General features: G+C 44.7%; 1 protein-coding gene across 41 annotated transcripts in view; it reads right to left on the reverse strand.

Moving 5' to 3' along the window:
* The window catches only part of PCBP2 (poly(rC) binding protein 2), a 28,553-nt gene extending 12,022 nt beyond the window's left edge, over positions 1–16,531 (reverse strand). For 4 of the 41 annotated variants that reach the window (XM_021922454.2, XM_021922453.2, XM_021922433.2 and 1 more), the window contains exons 1-11: positions 16,199–16,461; positions 13,708–13,852; positions 13,206–13,229; positions 13,083–13,115; positions 12,554–12,670; positions 8,461–8,592; positions 6,740–6,868; positions 5,275–5,361; positions 1,872–1,913; positions 575–647; positions 26–64 (exon numbers count right to left, since the gene is read on the reverse strand). In XM_021922454.2, coding sequence (XP_021778146.1) covers positions 26–64; positions 575–647; positions 1,872–1,913; positions 5,275–5,361; positions 6,740–6,868; positions 8,461–8,592; positions 12,554–12,670; positions 13,083–13,115; positions 13,206–13,229; positions 13,708–13,776 — 745 coding nt within the window. In that variant the 5' untranslated portion in view covers positions 13,777–13,852; positions 16,199–16,461. Of the gene's footprint in view, positions 1–25; positions 65–574; positions 648–1,871; positions 1,914–2,996; positions 3,090–5,274; positions 5,362–6,739; positions 6,869–8,460; positions 8,593–12,553; positions 12,671–13,082; positions 13,116–13,205; positions 13,230–13,707; positions 13,853–15,599; positions 15,781–16,198 lie in introns of those variants that run through there. The other 37 variants (XM_021922449.2, XM_021922448.2, XM_021922427.2 and 34 more) reach the window with 21 other exon arrangements.
* Between the last annotated feature and the right edge of the window lie 452 nt (positions 16,532–16,983).

Below are 16,983 nucleotides of genomic sequence, written 5' to 3' on the forward strand. Positions count from 1 at the left end.
AGATTTTTTTTTTTTTAATCATTACCCCAATAGCCTTTCACCTCTGGAGAGCTGGATTCAATGCCTGTTAAGATACAAGTGAAAATGAGTTTGGTGGTCTCATCCTAACCCTATCGGACAAGTTATTCCTTATACAGAAAAGCCCCAAAAACAGAAATAAAACAAAAACAAAAACAAAAACAAAAAAACACTACACAATTTGGCACAAATGGATGGTCTCTACCCAAGCCTGTGAATTGCTGGTGGAGAGAAAGGGGGTGCTGATCAGATCAAGGGGGCAGCAGTCAGGATGGGCTCAAAGAAATATCAGCCTACCCTTTGCCTGACAAGCATCCCCAAACCTCACCCCCAAACCTTCCAGGGCTTTTTTTTCTTTTAGAATAACTGACCCCAAATGAAAACCACGTTAACAAACACATTACCTCCTTGGGCTTAGCCATAGTAGACAGGCAAGTTTAAACCAGCAGGATGCTGGATAACGAAGTTTGTTTTAAACAGATGTCAAGCTGAGACCTTGGGACTGGCCTCTCTCTTGCACTACACCTTACAGAAATAAACACTGAGGTATCCATACCACTGAATCCGGTGTTGCCATGCGTCATGGGAAAATGAGACTGTTGCATTGCCAACTGGTGCAGCTTGGTCAACTGCAAGGAGGAAACAGGAGGTTGGCATTAGAAGATTTAAAAAAGCCAGGGCTCAAGCACATTCAAATTTGAAAATGCAGGTCCTGATTCCCAAAATTGACTCTACTACTCAAACTACAACAGAGGGTAGGGATGGGGCTTGCATCGCAATCCTGGGGATTGGCAGAATGTGATGGGTAAGGGTTAGAAATAGAAAGGGTGCCTGAAGAATAGAATGAATGCCTTTTGGGTGTGCGAATAGAAAAGCAACAGCACTTGCCCAACGACCATCCCCTTGGGAGCTACTTAATGAAGGTAGTTTGCAGCCATTGCAACAGTTGCCGCAGGAACAAGCACAGACAGGCTAGGTAAACAAACTGTGCAGTGGTGCTAGGGAAAACACACCATGCAGGGTTTCATCAGTACTGGGGAGAGGGAAGGAGATGAGGGGGGCAGGGAGACTGCGAGGAGGAGAGGTGTAGAAACCGTACTGGGTTTAGTCCCATCACCGCCACCACTGACTACTACAGCTATTTTTATTCATCTATATAAACTGTCCTGTCATAAAATAATCCTTCTTCACATCTACTTCTCTCTCTCCTGGGGCCTACCACTAACCAAGACTGAAACTCAATTTCCCAAGCCTAATGCTCAGCACTTGGAAACGTTAGTAAGAATAAAAGTGCAGAAAAAAAATGCCCGAAGTCTAAATACCAGCACTTTTAAATAGGTTTTAGCAGCAAGAAAGGTTTGAGTTGAATTCTGAAATGTTCAGGTTCCTATCCTTCTCTGTGTAACATAAGCCCCTTCCCCATCCCTCCAAATACTTTTGATATTGTCATCTCAGATTGAGGAGTTCCCAAAGGCAAACCAAACCTCCCACTACCCTCATGGAAAAGAGAACTGCATGCAAGGAAGTACAGTCCCAATATCAATTTAAACTGTGCCCTGAGATAACAAATCACAGTATACCACGGAACATTTCCCTTTTAGAACCAGGGTAATCTGAAACACAGGGGGAAAGGAGAAGCTAATATGCTGAATTTCAGGGGTTAAATGTTAAAAGGCAAACAAGGCATTACCCTGATTAAAGGGCTGAAATATGGGATTGACCTTGTGAAGAAAACAACTTAATACTGCAAATGCTGAAGACCCAACTCACTTCTGGCTACTTGGGAGAAAGGAGTGAGACAATTTTGGATGGGAGAGGGAGCTTTTCAAAACAGAAGTGAAAACAAAACTTACATCTGGCTGTGGAATGGCATACTGTCCTTGAATGGTATAGGCCTACAAAAGGAGGAAAACAGTTCCTATTAAAAACCAATCACGGACAGCCACCCAGTGGGGGGGAAAAAGACATTTCAACTAGCCAGGAAGCCAGAGTTGAACTACAGAATGGGGGAGGCCAGAGATTGAGGCAGTAGATGGAATCTCACAAATACAGTCAGACCCAAATTGGCCCTCTTTGAAACCTAAATATGACTTTGTTCCAGGGATCCTATAAAGATAGCCAAGTTCCCTGCAATCAAAGGCAAAATATACATAACTGTTTCTTAATGAAAATGTGGGAAGTGAGATTAGCAATGCCTCGATTGACCAAGCCCCACTCTTCCTCGCTGTATACAAGATAGCCTAGGAGGAGTAATCATCTCTTCCCTCACCACCCCAACCCTTCTACCAATTGTGGTGATGTGGAAGATCTCTATCTGCACAAACCTACATGGCATGTTTTGAAACACTTCCCCTTCTCCAACTTATTTTTCTATCTGCCTAAAGACCTTAAGAACATTGGATGCTAGCTGAGTCCCTAACACTAGGGAGCTGATCACAGGTAAACAAAAACCACTGTGTTCTAATTCCTGTCTTCTCCCACCTCCCCTCCATACGCACTTGCAGCTCCCACTATGCCCTCCTCCCCCCACAACGTAACCTCCCAAAAAGGGAGCTGGGTCTTCAGGGCAATGGGGTAGGGAACAGGAGGAAAGGAAAAGGGAACGGGGAGGGAGGGGAAGGAAGGAGTGGCTGGTTAACAGGATGTGAAGCTTCTCACATCATAGTGGCCAGTACCCCCAAAAGTACACCCAGGTGGGGGTGGAAGGAAGGTGAAAATGGGGTGGGAGGAGTGGGAGAGGGGAAGAGGGGTTGAACAAAAAAAAATTAAAAAAAAAAAAAAAAAAAAAGTTGGTGTTACCATCTGGTGGGCTACGCGGCCTGGGTGAAATGAGGTTGGGGGGGTCAGTCCAGGTCCCCGTGGACAGGTGGTGTCCACAGCACCAAAAATCACCAGCGCCACTGGCCCCCCGTGTGTTGGCAGTCTCGGCTGAGGCGGAAGGATTGAGTGAGCCTTGGAGACTGAACATCCCCTCTCACCTCTAGAGGTGGTCCCTCCAGGTCAGGGTTGAGGCACATGGACGGGGTGGTGTGGGGAAAGCTCGCACTGTCGCTGCCTGTGCTGTACCTGTCCTGTGGATAAATAGAGGATTTCAGTCTCCAGGGCTGTCAATCCGGCACCTTGTCACCAGCATGAAATTCACACAAAAAAAGTTGTTTATTTTTTTCCTTTTTCCTTTAAAAAGGAGCTCAGACACAATTTGAAACGAGCTGTAATCAGTGAATTAAAAAAAAAAAAAGTTACCTAGTGGCAGATTTCACACTGCACAATTGGGCTATTTTCAGTAAGAATGAAGGGATGGGGCAACAGAGCTGACCCCAGCTCCTGGTCAGTGTGGGATTAAGTTGAACCCCTACAGAGCCCACTTTGCCACAAAGGAACAAAAGACACAGGTCCATCTGTGGACATTGTATATTTAAAAAGGCCTGTGGGAACGATCCATGATAGGGCCACTCATAGAAGAAACTGCAAGTTTTTAGACGGTGGTCCATCAACTAAATAAAGGGAAGGGAGGGAGGGAGGGAGGGTAGGGAAACAAAGAGGTATGAAGGGGGAGGTGTGATGGGGAGGGGGAAAAAAAGGAAGTGAAGGAAGAATTTTAAGTACAGAGGATTGCTGCCACCCAGTATGGGACTCTATATTCCGAAGGGGGAGTGGGAGAATCCAGAAGAGCAGGAACCTGGAGTTCCTGGGAAGGAAAAACTCCTAAGGCTAACCCCTTCTGGCTACACTAACTCTGGGTCTTTGCTTATCCTGCCCAACTCTAACTAGACTGAGAGCCCTTTGACCAAACCAGTTTGTACTTGTCTAAAAGTAAGGTACTAAACTGACTCCAGGTTAACACTGTGACATAACCGGCCTTCCTGTGAAAACTCTCGTAACTACACAACAAACTAAATCCCTAAAAACTTGTTCATTTTTATGCCAATTCAACAGAATGTGAATGAGATGGACTCCCAAGTTTATGCTTGCCCTCTAAATGGCTCCCAGATCAAACGCAAATAAGATGGAACTAGTTAACTAAATATGCTTATAACAGACCAACCCCAAGTGGGAAAAGGTTTTGAGCAATGCACTTGCTTAGGCAGCTACCAAAATCAGTCACTATTTCAACCTGAATCCCAATACAGTTGTCCCTAGGTTATCGGTGGGAGATTAGTCCTAGGATCCCCCCATAGAAACAAATATCCATGGATACTCAAGTCTTTTACATAAAATGGTATAGTACTTGCATATAACCTAAACATATCCTCCCATATAATCTCTACATTACTTATATCTAATACAATGTAAATGCTATGTAAATATTTGTTATACTGTATTGTTTAATGACAAGACAAAGCCTGTACATGTTCAGTACAGATGCAACCACCCATTTTTTTCCCTGAATACTTTTGTTCTGAGGTAGGCTGAAGGTGGAACCCACAAAGGGCCGACTCCGTTTTAAAACCTGACCTACCTACTCCTCAAATACAATCAGAGCATAGGACTAAGTCCTCATCAATGCTTCTGTCATAATAATCTAACTTCAGAATAGTCCATGTGCCAAAGATCAAGAGTTTAGGTTGATGAGGAAGGAGCAGAGAGAGGCCATGGTGGTGCTTTGGTGTTCTTACTCTAACATGAAATGTCACAGCACCACAGTCCAACACGCTCACCCCCTTCTATTCTTGCACACTGAACTCTTACCCCAGCTGATTTCAGTTATGCCATGTGGGTTCAAACCAGTGTTTATGAGGTTAAGAGCCTAGGGGACAACACACTGGAGTTTGGGAGTGAAGGGGTAGGAGTAGGGGAGGTGAGGTGGAGGGAAGGGGAAGTTTGTAGGACACTCAAATTCAGGACCCCCAAATTTTGAGACCACCATCCAGAATCTCCTTCAGAGGTCCGATTCTTTGCTACCTTTTATTTATTTAGACCTCTAAATATCACCCCACACACATAAAACATGGATGGGGTGGGGACAGGGAGAGAAGCAGAGACAGTAAGGCAATTCAACTCTTATATTCTAATCCAACCCACCTTAAGTAACCAAGTAAGTTACCTCTTCCGAGTGCCTACAAAACTTCCATTGCCTGCTAAAAATTAAGGCATTCAGCTTTCTCCAGTACAAAAAATAAAACTAAAAGCAGGTCAAACTATGGCCAGAGTATAGGTTTCAGCAAGCATGCAGAGTGGCTTGGTGTGATGCTGGCAAAGTTGACATTTCATATATAATCTCTGTTCATTCTAGCCCACCAATAAGAATTTTCTTACCTGACCACCTGCAAAGATGACCGGAGAGCTGGACGGCTTGGGCCGGTACGGGATGGTCACGCCCTTCGGGGGGGACTGGGAGAGAGTCAGAGGGGAAAAAAACAAAAAGAGATAAGGTTTCAAAGCTGCTTCAGCTGTGTGGCTTTAGCTCACACAGGTCAGTTAAATTAAAAACTATTTCCATCCCTTTACCTACCAAATTGTCTCTGGCTAGATCTAATCTCAAATCATCTACTAAACGTTATTTGCCTTTAATGCAGTAAGTCCAAGGACTACACAATTGAAACTAATTCTCATCAACGGAGAAGTCCACGTAATAATCTTCGGCACTATTTCCAAAATTTTAGATAAATTTAATGAACATGAAAAACTGTTGAACACATACATTTTAGTTGGTAATTTTTAGTATCTCACAATTTTTTTTGGCCTGAATAGGAAATAAAGCCAAAATTGGAAGTAAAATACTCAAGTGTTATGTCCAGAGTAATACAGACACTATCTACAAATAGTTCAAAGGCCCAATCAAGGTTTTTCTAATCTCTACTTGAAAATTCCAGTTTCCAGGCCGGGTGCATCGGCTCATGCTAGTAATCCCAGTACTCTGGAAGGCTGAGGCGTGTGGATGGCTTGAGCTCAGGAGTTCAAGACCAGCCTGGGCAACATGACAAAATCCCATCTCCACAAAAAATTTAAAAAATTAGCCAGGTGTGGTGGCGCATGCCTGTAGACCAAGCTACTGGGGAGACAGGTGAGAGAATCGCTTAAGCCTGGTAGGCAGACTTTACAGTGAGCCAATATCGCGCCACTGCACTCCAGCCTGGGTGACAGAGTGAACCCATCTCTCTCTCACACACACACATACATACACACACACACAATAAAAAAAGAAAGAAAAAATTCCAGTTTCATTTCTCACCAATGAAACCAACTCCATATCACAAATCTGAAAAGGCTTAATTTTCCTGAATTTTGCTAGTCTTTTAATAGAATAATAGTATATAATGAGGACCTCATTAGTCATTCGGAAACATCATCATACATACGTTTTTCTACTCTTTATAACACTTTGAATACCCTCCTACAAAGTGACAAGTTGTTAAAGAGCATGTCCAATTTCCATGTAACCAAAATACAGCAATTCAAAATGTAGTAACTCAGCTACTCAGGAACCCAAATACATCTGTGGCCCCCTCAGTCCATGCAGTGCATCTTCCCCCTCTGACTCTGGTACACAACTGCTGTGAACCAAAGATCACTGCTGCTTAGCAGTTTCTATTTTTGCTCACAGACCATAAGAAAAGTCAAAGCTAGGGGAAGGAAAATATGAACTCAGGGAACCTTTTACCCCCACCCCCACTGGAAGCCTTAACAGCTTCACTTAATTCTAGTCTTACTAAATATAGATCAGTCCCTCTGTCCCCAGAATGGCCCTCCCTCCATTCTCAGCATGAGCCTGAGGGCTTACCTCCAACATGACCACGCAGATCTGTTTGACACACTCAATGATGGATTGCGGAATGCCAGCAATAGTGATGGCCCGCTCAGTTGAGTTGGGTAGCATATCCCCTGCCACCTGGACCTGAGCCCCTGTACTCTTTGGAGTAAAAAGAAATTCAAAATCAGAGAAAAACAGCTCATGCTTTTCCAATTCCTCCCAACAGCAATTTCAGAGTCTAAAACTCTAATGGATATCCATCCATTTCCAATCTTCCCTTTTTGTTCTTTGTCCCACTCTTCCCTTATTCCACATAGAACTGTTTAACAAATTAGAGTTAAAAATAAATTAGCCACTGAAAGACAAGAATAAGCCTCAATAACAGCCTAAATTTAACCTACTCTCAAGCAAAAGGTCCTTCTAAATAGTTTCCTCTCAACTAATGATAGTTCCTCTGGGCAAAGCAAAAGCCCCACCAAGTATCACCCACCTTTCATTATCTTACTGAATAAATATTTACATCAAGGCCATTCATGTGCCAGGTACCAGGACAAGTGCTTGGAATACAGCAATTAGCAAAATGAAGATCTCTGTTGTCATGCCATGTACAATACACTCCCAAAAACTCAAGCAGCCATTCGAGTTTCATTCCAACACATTCAGTAACATCTAAATACAATTAAAATCTTCCACAATTTGGCCGGGCGCGGTGGCTCAAGCCTGTAATCCCAGCACTTTGGGAGACCAAGGCAGTCAAATCACTGAGGCTCAGGAGTTAGAGACCAGCCTGAGCAAAACAGTGAGACCCGTCTCCATAAAAAATAAAAATAAAAAAATAAAAAAAATTAGCCGGGCATTGTGGAGTGCGCCTATGGTCACAGCTACTCAGGAAGCTTGAGGTAGGAGGGTCACATGAGCCTAGGAAGTCGAGGCTGCAGTAAGCCATGATCATGATTATGCGCTGCACTTCATCCTGTGTGACAATGAGACCCCGTCTCAAAAAAAAAAAAAAAAAGTAGAATTACATCTATTTCCCAATACATCTTCCTATTTTTCTCCTTGCTGCTTATAAGCCTGGTCAAGAAAAATGACATTGTAGGCAAGCAGGTGTGCTGGCTCAAGCCTGTAGTATCAACACTGGGAGACTGAGGTGGGTGGATTGCTCGAGCTCAGGAGTTTGAAACCAGTCTGGGCCACATGGCAAACCACCTTTTCTACAAAAAAATACAAAAATCTGGATGTGGTGGCAGGAGCCTACAGTCCCAGCTTCTCAGGAGGCTGAGATGGGAGGATCACCTGAGGCTGGGAAGGTCGATGTTTTCCTGCAGTGAGCCATGACTGCACCACTGCACTCCAGCCTGGGGAGACAGAGTGAGACCACGTAAAAAATAATAATAATAAAAATTAAAATTAAAAAATAGAAAAACTGTTGCTACTACTGCAAACTCATCCCTTGAGACATGAAAAAGAATTATGTAGCCTCATGGAAAAGTTGCCAAAAAAGAAAAGAAATGTTATATGTAATAGTTGGAAATTCTGATTAACTTTCTCATGTTCTGATTTACTACAATTTATGAATTATGCAAAATAATTATATTGCAAGATAGTTTTCAGTACAATCACATTGTAATCCTCTAGAACTGTTAATTCAACAAAAATTTTCATCTCACTGCTAACTTTTCCTAGCCATACAAAGAGTGAATTTGGAACAAATACTTAACATTTCTAAAAGGAGCACAAAAGTCACTAACCTCTCGTATTTCCTTGATCTTGCAACCACCTTTTCCAATGAGAGAGCCACACTGACTTGCAGGGACCACCAGCCTCAGGGTGACCGGGGGTCTACTGGCAGCTGTGCTATTGGTCATAGAGCTGCTTATGTCCTACAGAAAGAAAGAACACCAGGATAAGCAGATCCCTGGAAACCAATAACTGCCAGTGAAGAACCACTTACCCTTGATCTCGTAAGGACTTGTGAGGTCAAAACCCACCGTAGACAAAAGTTCCAATACCATGCCCCTCTCAAACTATTTCTGATGTACCGATAAAAGCTCTTGAAAAAATTCCTCAGAATTAGCCATAAATATATTTTCCTTCACCCTGAAGGAATGTACTTGGTAGGGATAAAAGTGATAATCTATTTTGCAGTTACATTGGCCAGGCAATGGGGGAAAAAGGTGATGTCAAAATTAAATCAAATACTGCCAAGCACGGTAGTTCATGCTTGTGATCCCAGCACTTTGAGAAGCTGAAGCAGGTGGATCATTTCAGGTCAGTGAGTTCAAGACCAGCCTGGCCAACAGTGAGACCCCATCTCTACTAAAAATACAAAAATTAGCCGAGCATGGTGGCTGGCACCTGTAATCCCAGCTACTCAGGAGGCTGACACAGGAGAATCACTTGATCCACGGAGGCAAAGTTGCAGTGAGCCAAGATTGTGCCACTGCACTCTAGCCTAGGCAACAGAGTGAGAATATCTCAAAAAAAATAAAAAAATAAAAAAATAAAATAAATCAAATCAAATATTAAGAAAAAATATAAAACAGGCCGGGCACAGTGGCTCACACTGGTAATCCCAGCACTTTGGAAGGCCGAGGTGGGCGGATCACCTGAGGTCAGCAGTTCAAGACCAGCGTGGCCAACATGGTGAATGCCCGTCTCTACAAAAATACAAAAACTAGCTGGGTGTGGTGGCATGCACCTGTAGTCCAGGCTACTCAGGAGACTGAGGCAGGAAAATTGAATTCAGGAGGAAGAGGCTGCTGTGAGCTGAGAATACACCACTGCACTCCAGACTGGGCAACAGAATCAGACTCCATCTCAAAACAAAACAAAAAACAAAAAAGGTAGATATAAAACAATACAACCCTACTTACACCAACTCTACCCTGTTAGAAAACTAAAAACAGGCAGGGCACAGTGGTTCACGCCTGTAATCCCAGCACTTTGGGAGGTCAAGGCAGGTGGATCACCTGAGGTCAGGAGTCTGAGATCAGCCTGGCCAACACGGTGAAGCCCCATCTCTACTAAAAATACAAAAATTAGCCGGGCGTAGTGGTGAGCGCCTGTAATCCCAGCTACTTGGGAGGCTGAGGCAGGAGAATTGCTTGAACCCAGGAGTCGGAGGTTGCAATGAGCTGGGAACACGCCACTGCACTCCAGCCTGGGTGACGAGGAAACTCCATCTCAACAAAACAAAATAAACAAACCCGTAGATTTGACTGTATTAGTTCAAAGCCTATACTCTTTCCCATAAACACATGCTGCATCCAAAAAGTCATGGTTTTAATCTAGTTAAATTTAGCCTTCTGAAGATTAAGTGGTTTAAGTATCACTTACTAGCCTAATCTCTAGGCTGATAACTAGAGACCTGGAAACTGCTTAAGCAGTTAAGACCTCTAAAGACAAGGACATGTTTATTCCTTGGTTAAGAAATAAACAGTTCATATTCTAGCTTACAATTTTTTTTTTTTTAAATAAAGTAAAGGCCTGGCCTGGTGGCTAGTGCCTGTAATCCCAGCACTTTGGGAGGCTGAGACAGGAGGATTGCTTGAGCCCAGGAGTTCAAGATGAGCGAGCCTGGGCAACACAGGAAGACTCAGTCTCTACAAAACCCATGAAAACTAGCCCGACATGGTGGTTTGTGCCTGTGGTCCCAGCTACTGGGGAGGCTTAGGTGGGATGACTACTTGAGTACAGGAAATTGAGGCTGCAATGAGCCAAGGTAACACAACTGTACTTCAGCCTGGGTAACAGAGCAAGACCCTGTCTCAAAAAACAAAAAAAATAGTTAATGCTGGGCATGGTGGCTCACCTCTGTGATCCCAACACTTTGGGAGGCGAGACAGGAGGACCACTTGAGGCCAGGAGTTTGAGACCAGCCTGGGAAACATAACAAGCCCCCATCTCTACAAGAAAAGGTTTTTTTTTTTTTTTTTTTTTGAGACGGAGTCTCGCTCTGTCACCCAGGCTGGACTGCAGTGGCCGGATCTCAGCTCACTGCAAGCTCCGCCTCCCGGGTTCACGCCATTCTCCGGCCTCAGCCTCCCGAGTAGCTGGGACTACAGGCGCCCGCCACCTCGCCCGGCTAGTTTTTTTTTTGTATTTCTTAATAGAGACGGGGTTTCACCGTGTTAGCCAGGATGGTCTCGATCTCCTGACCTCGTGATCCACCCGTCTCGGCCTCCCAAAGTGCTGGGATTACAGGCTTGAGCCACCGCGCCCGGCCAAGAAAAGGTTTTTAAGAAGTTATCCAGGTAGGGTGGCATGCACCTGTAGGCCCAGTTACTCAGGAACCTAAGACAGAAGGATCACTTGAGCCTGGGAGGATGTAGTGAGCTACAGGTATACCACTGCACTCTAGCCTGGGTGACAAGAGCACAACTCTGCCTAAAAAGAAAAAATAAATAAATACTATGATGTATAAAAAAGAACTAGTTCAAATTCATTCTTGAACTTGAACAAGAATTAAAACGTGTTTTTTAAACCATGAGTTCTGGACTTCTAGAACTTCTAGTTCTGGACCCCGGGGGTCAAAAGATAACATTTCTAATCTTGGCAAGGATAAGATGTCAGGCACCGAGGCCGGGCGCAGTGGCTCACGCCTGTAATCCCAGCACTTTGGGAGGCCGAGGCGGGAGGATCACGAGGTCAGAAGATCGAGACCACCCTGGCTAACACGGTGAAACCCCGTCTCTACTAAAAATACAAAAAATTAGCCGGGTGTGCTGGCGGGCGCCAGTAGTCCCAGCTACTCGGGAGGCTGTGGCAAGAGAATGGCGTGAACCCAGGAGGCGGAGCTTGCAGTGAGCCGAGATTGCGCCTCTGCACTCCAGTCTGGGTGACAGAGCGAGACTCCGTCCCCCCTCCCAAAAAAAAAAAAACAAAAACAAAGATGTCAGGCACCGTTTAAGTACCAACCACCAAGGAAGCAGCACTCCTCTGCCTATCAATTGCACAATTAGCTGCATTACTGCAGAAGGGGGAGAGAGAGGGACTGAATACAAGACCCAGGACAATAACTCAGCCTCTGAAGGTTGGCGGGGGAAAAACTTCCTCTTGATAAAACCTCTGCTGTTGAGTATTTCAATTCTGATAACCTAGGTCTCTTCCCAACAAGTGTAATTTTGACACAGTGTTAGCAGATTGACTTTTTAACCTAAGAGCAACTTTTTGATACAATGTTAACAGATTGATTTTTTAACCTAAAAGCATCAGGATTGCAAGATTGTTTGTGTTTATAACATCAGGTAAACCGTATCAGTTGGGTATATACTCAAGCCTGTTACCAAAGCAATGGCATACTTTCAACAGATGCTTTTCATGCAAATTATTTACATTAAGTCCGTGGCAAAACTCAAACTGTTTTGATGATTCAAGTGACTTTTTTTTTTGAGATGGAGTCTCGCTCTGTTGCCCAGACTGGAGTGCAGTGGTGCAATCTCGGCTCACGACAACCTCCACCTCCTGGGTTCAAGAGTTTCTCCTATCTTATCTCAGCCTCCCGAGTAGCTGGGATTTCAGGTGCACACCACCATGCCTGGCTAATTTTTGTATTTTCAGTAGAGACGAGGTTTCACTGTTGGTCTCTTAACTCCTGACCTCGTGATGTGCCCGCCTCAGCCTCAAATGAGGCTGCCTCAGCACAAGCCACCGCGCCCAGCCTCAAATGACTCTTTTTTACCTACAAATGGTTAAATTTTGTGGCAGGCTACAGGAAGCTAAGGACCCATTTACGGAGTCTCATGGTCCAGTTTGTCCTTAAATTTAAAAAGCTCTTAGAAAATCAACAAGCTCTCTGGAAGCACTTAAAAACGAAGAATGAGGGAGTGGGAGACAACAAACCTCTTCCAGTTTGTCAATGATCATAGCAAAGGCTTTGAAGATGGCATTAGTGGGTCCAGCCAAAGTGATAATTCTCTCAGGACAATTCCCTTCTGAGATGTTGATACGTGCACCACTCTAGATAGGAAACAAGAGCCAAAAGAAGTTAAAGAGACAATAAAATCTGAGTATGTACAGGATCTACAGTCCCTTGTAAAAGGGACAAGGAACTGCCAATGTACACGATCCTGATGCAACGCAAAGTCAGCATCATTCCAAACACTGCTGCTCCATGTCTATCCTCAAATATAGCCTAAAGCAGCTGCCTTAAGTCTTGAACGAATTCTATGACTTGTCAAAACCACACTTCCCGAATAGGGAAAAAAAAAATACACTTCCCAGATTGTCATTACAAATAACCAGGCTGGAAAAAAATACGTATTTCCCTTATTGAGACTTTCCTCCCTAATTTCTGAAAAAGAATTTTCACTTGTTTTAAAGGTTTTGTTACTTCCCAAAGTTAACAATCTCAAAGTCTTTCATGACTTACCTCCTCGCGCATCTTCTTAACTGATTCTCCTTTCTGTAAAGGAAAAGTCAAGCATGAGCTCCAACTGCTATTTCAATCCAGAACAACTAAATGGTAATTAAAGTTGAAATGAAATTATCTTACCTTTCCGATGATACTGCCAACTTCCTGCAATGCAGAAAACTAACATCAGTAAGAGGAAATCCCAAAGTATTTCTTTTTAAAAATATATTTTATTTTTCCTTTCTCTACATGTTCTAATGAAGTATTCACCACGAAAAGGAATTTTAACTGTCCAGCTGACAGACTGCTATCTATGCTAATTATTACCCCAAAGGAATGGAAAGATTTGAAGATTTATTGGGGGGAGTAGACTTACTATAAGCAATCTCCATGAGAAAAACCTTACCATCTAGGTATGAGACAGTTTTTGGCTCCAGCCTCTAATTAAGCCTTTCCTGCTCAGTGGAGCTTCCTAGTCAAGTCTGTCCATTTTCCCACTACACTCACATCTACTCCATTAGGGAAATGTGCTAAAGCCAGATGCCCCACAGTGCTAATCTGATGAGCTCCAAGATGCATGTCTGTTCTTCCTGGCCCCTCCCTTAGCAGTTACTATGACCCAATTTCCCAAGCTGGAGCATACCTTTCCATGCATAAGTAGCCGGATGGTGAGAGTGACATTTAATCCACCTTCAATCACACCGGTGTCCATGTCGAGCAGTGTTCTGGGGAGCTGGACTTTTGAGTGGTCAAGTCTTTGGTCACTGGTAGGGAGTGAAAGCCAAAAACTAAAATGCAAACATGACCAAAATCAGAGGAGAAAAACAACAGGATTATTTCCCAAATTATTTTCACTTTATCAATATTTTCTACTTTACATTTTTCCTTAAATGACAGTATGTCAGACTTATATACACACCAAGTACAACTGCATGACAAAATATACAGTTCAGGTTCTGTTACAGAGTATAGAAGGCAATTTTCCAGTTCCTCTCATTAATGATAGGGTTTCCGCTGACTCTCGGGATGAAGAAGGTTCCTTCAATTGGCAATGGTTCTAAGGGAACTGCTGAACGTGCACCACTTGTCCTTCAGCAGAAAAAGCTTCAAAGAATTCAGAAACACCTGGAAATTATGAGAGCAAACTTCCAACTAACTACAGTGAGGGCAAATGACCTTTTGTCTCCCTGCTGGGGAGCAGTTTAAGTTGAAAACTAGAGAGAACACATGTAAATTTTCTTCGTAGTAGCAATTTCTAGATAACGAAATTGAGATATATCCCACATTATAAATTTCAAATGCTGATGGCTAACACCAAATGATTTCTAAAAGATTTAGATCAACATCCTCACTGAAAAGACATTATCTGAGATGACTTCCAAGCAGGCTGGGGTTCCATATTCCCCTTTAGAAAATGACTCAATACATTAAGTACACTTGAGTCCTTTTCTCCTATTCCTCCTTCCAACTCGTTACTCAGATTTGAGATGTCTTCCTTGCTTTTGTGTCTACCATCCAGTTTTTATTTCAAGTCTGTTAAATCTTAAATTTCCTTCCAAAGAAAACAACCAAAATAAAACTGGCATTCCTAAAATTTTATTTTTGTTTTTAGGAACAACAGCAGTGTACCTTTCCTATACAGGATGGCCCTTTTCCCACCTATGAAACAATTCCTAATATTGTTCCTAACATTTCTGCTTTAGAATAACTAGTTACGTGTAGAAAGAAAATTTGGTTTTGGGTATGCCTTTGCCTTCAATACCTCCTTTAGCACCTAATCGTGACAGCTTTAAAAAGGACGTCTCCCAAGTTGTAGAATGTCCCCAATGACATTTTAAGTATCCATCCTTTTAAAACTCAACATGTCATCTCTCTCCTCCCACAGCTAGATTCCCTCCTTCACAAAACCAGTCACTGTGTTAACTTTCCTCTAACACAAAGCCCATACCCTAAATATCTTAGGTGCTTAAGTGGCTGTCACACCATTCTGTATATGGCAAACTGTCCTCTGGCTACTCCAAGAATGTAAGTGATTATATAAGTGCATCCCCAAAGCACATCATTTCCCCTTTTTCAGAATACAATTAATTGCTGGCAAAATCCCAGAATTCAATACTTTTCACTCAAGGAAAAATAGTGCTTGGTGGGGGAAGAAGCGTTAGGTCTGTAAGAATGACTTTTTTTTTTAAATAAGGTATGGTAAAAATCTGGCAGTTTAATTCCTTATCCCCTTGCAGATGTAATAAGAAGCCCTTTACAAATATCACAATAACGCAACTTCGAAAAGGCAAAAAAAAACAAAACGAGGAAACCTATTTGAAGCCATTTCTCGAGGTAAAGTACAAAGATGCATTTTTAACTCCAAACCATCTAAACAACTCAAGAAATCTGTCAAACTTCCCTCCTGACTAGGTCAAGACAAATGTACCCCATTCCAGCAATCCAGCTGCTAATACTGCTGTCCAATACCCCTTCCATAAATAGCTCGGTCTGGGTTTACACCGGCAGGCATTTTGTAATTTAAAAATTCGTTACCCGGAGAAACGTCCTGATTAACTCGGCAACTGGGAGCCCGTCTACCCTTTCTTTAACTCCGCAGCCCACTCTCCCCTCGGTCATCCAAGCATTTTCCACTTAAGAAAAAAAGCCCCCCCTTCCCTTGACTAGAAGAGGGGGGAAAAATAAACGGTTCGGTCGGGGGGGGGCGCTGCGATACAGGGGGAGGGGCCGGACTAGTAGCGCCTCCTCGTGTGGCTGCGCCAGCGCCTGACCCCCGCGGGGAGCCGCGCTCACCCGCCCGACCAGCAAGCCGGCCATCGCCTCCCCCAACCCCCCACAACCAACAAATCCACCGCTGCCCCCCCTACCGCGCGCGCGCCCTCCCTGACTCCTGCGCAGCCGCCACCGGGAAAAGGCGGGGGGAGGGGGGGAATAGGCCTTGCGCGAGGCCTACTAGGCCGCGCCAGAGCCACGGCCTCGCGTGAATGACCGGCCAGGCACAGTGAGGTGGTAAGCGCTCACGCGGGACTACGCGAGACCGGGGCTCGTGACTAGGACCCGAGCCGGCTAAGAAAGAAGATGAAAGTGGAAATGGTAGCCATAGTTGGGGGCGCAGGGGAAATTTTTAGGCTTACCTGCAGGCGCGAGGCGACTGAGGGGAAAAGGGGAGCGGGCGGGAAGGGGAAGGGCGGGAGGCCGGGGGCGGAACAATAGGGGCGGGCGGGAAGGCGAGGGGGGCCCCGCGGGCGGGCGGAGGAGGAAGGGGGGGGGGGGAGGAGGAGGAGGAGGAAGGGGGAAAGAGACCCCGGGGCGGGTGGAGGGCGGCGGAGGGCGGGCGGGCGGGCGGAGGGCGGGCGGGCGGGAGAGGGCGCAGGCTGCGGCTGCTCCGGCTGCTGCCTCTGCTGGTCTGGGAGGGGGACGGGGCGGAGCGGCCTGCTTTCAACCCCGCGCACCCTTCGACCCCGGAAGCGCTAACCGCCCCGGGGGCCGGCGAGGCGATTGCGTCGTCCAAACCTTCCCCACGCAATGCAGACGGCCTCCCAAAAGCCTAGAGTGGCTCCTTGGACAGCGTAAGCACCAGCGAGACAACGGCTGCTAGCAAGCGGCGAACTGCGATAGAGAGGAAGCGTGGGGGCGGGAAGGAAACCAGTGGCCCCTAGTGGACTGACTGGAAAGTTCAGGCGTTAGTGCGGAGACGGAGCAGTCGCCATGGATCAAGAAGTGGAGAGTAGAGAAAAGGATGGGTGGAAAGAGAATAAGAAAGGATGAAGAAATCCTAGTAATCTACAGGGATACTCAAAAAAGAAAAGGAAAGAAAATTAACTTTCCACGTTTGAGGTGACCATTGTATCAACGCCTTACTCTTAAAAGGAAAGAATTAAGCATTTAACTTTCCTTTTAGGAAGAACTGTGTGTAGTT

The sequence above is a fragment of the Papio anubis genome, chromosome 9 (genome assembly GCF_008728515.1).
Source record: "Papio anubis isolate 15944 chromosome 9, Panubis1.0, whole genome shotgun sequence".
NCBI classification, from domain to species: Eukaryota; Metazoa; Chordata; class Mammalia; order Primates; family Cercopithecidae; genus Papio; species Papio anubis.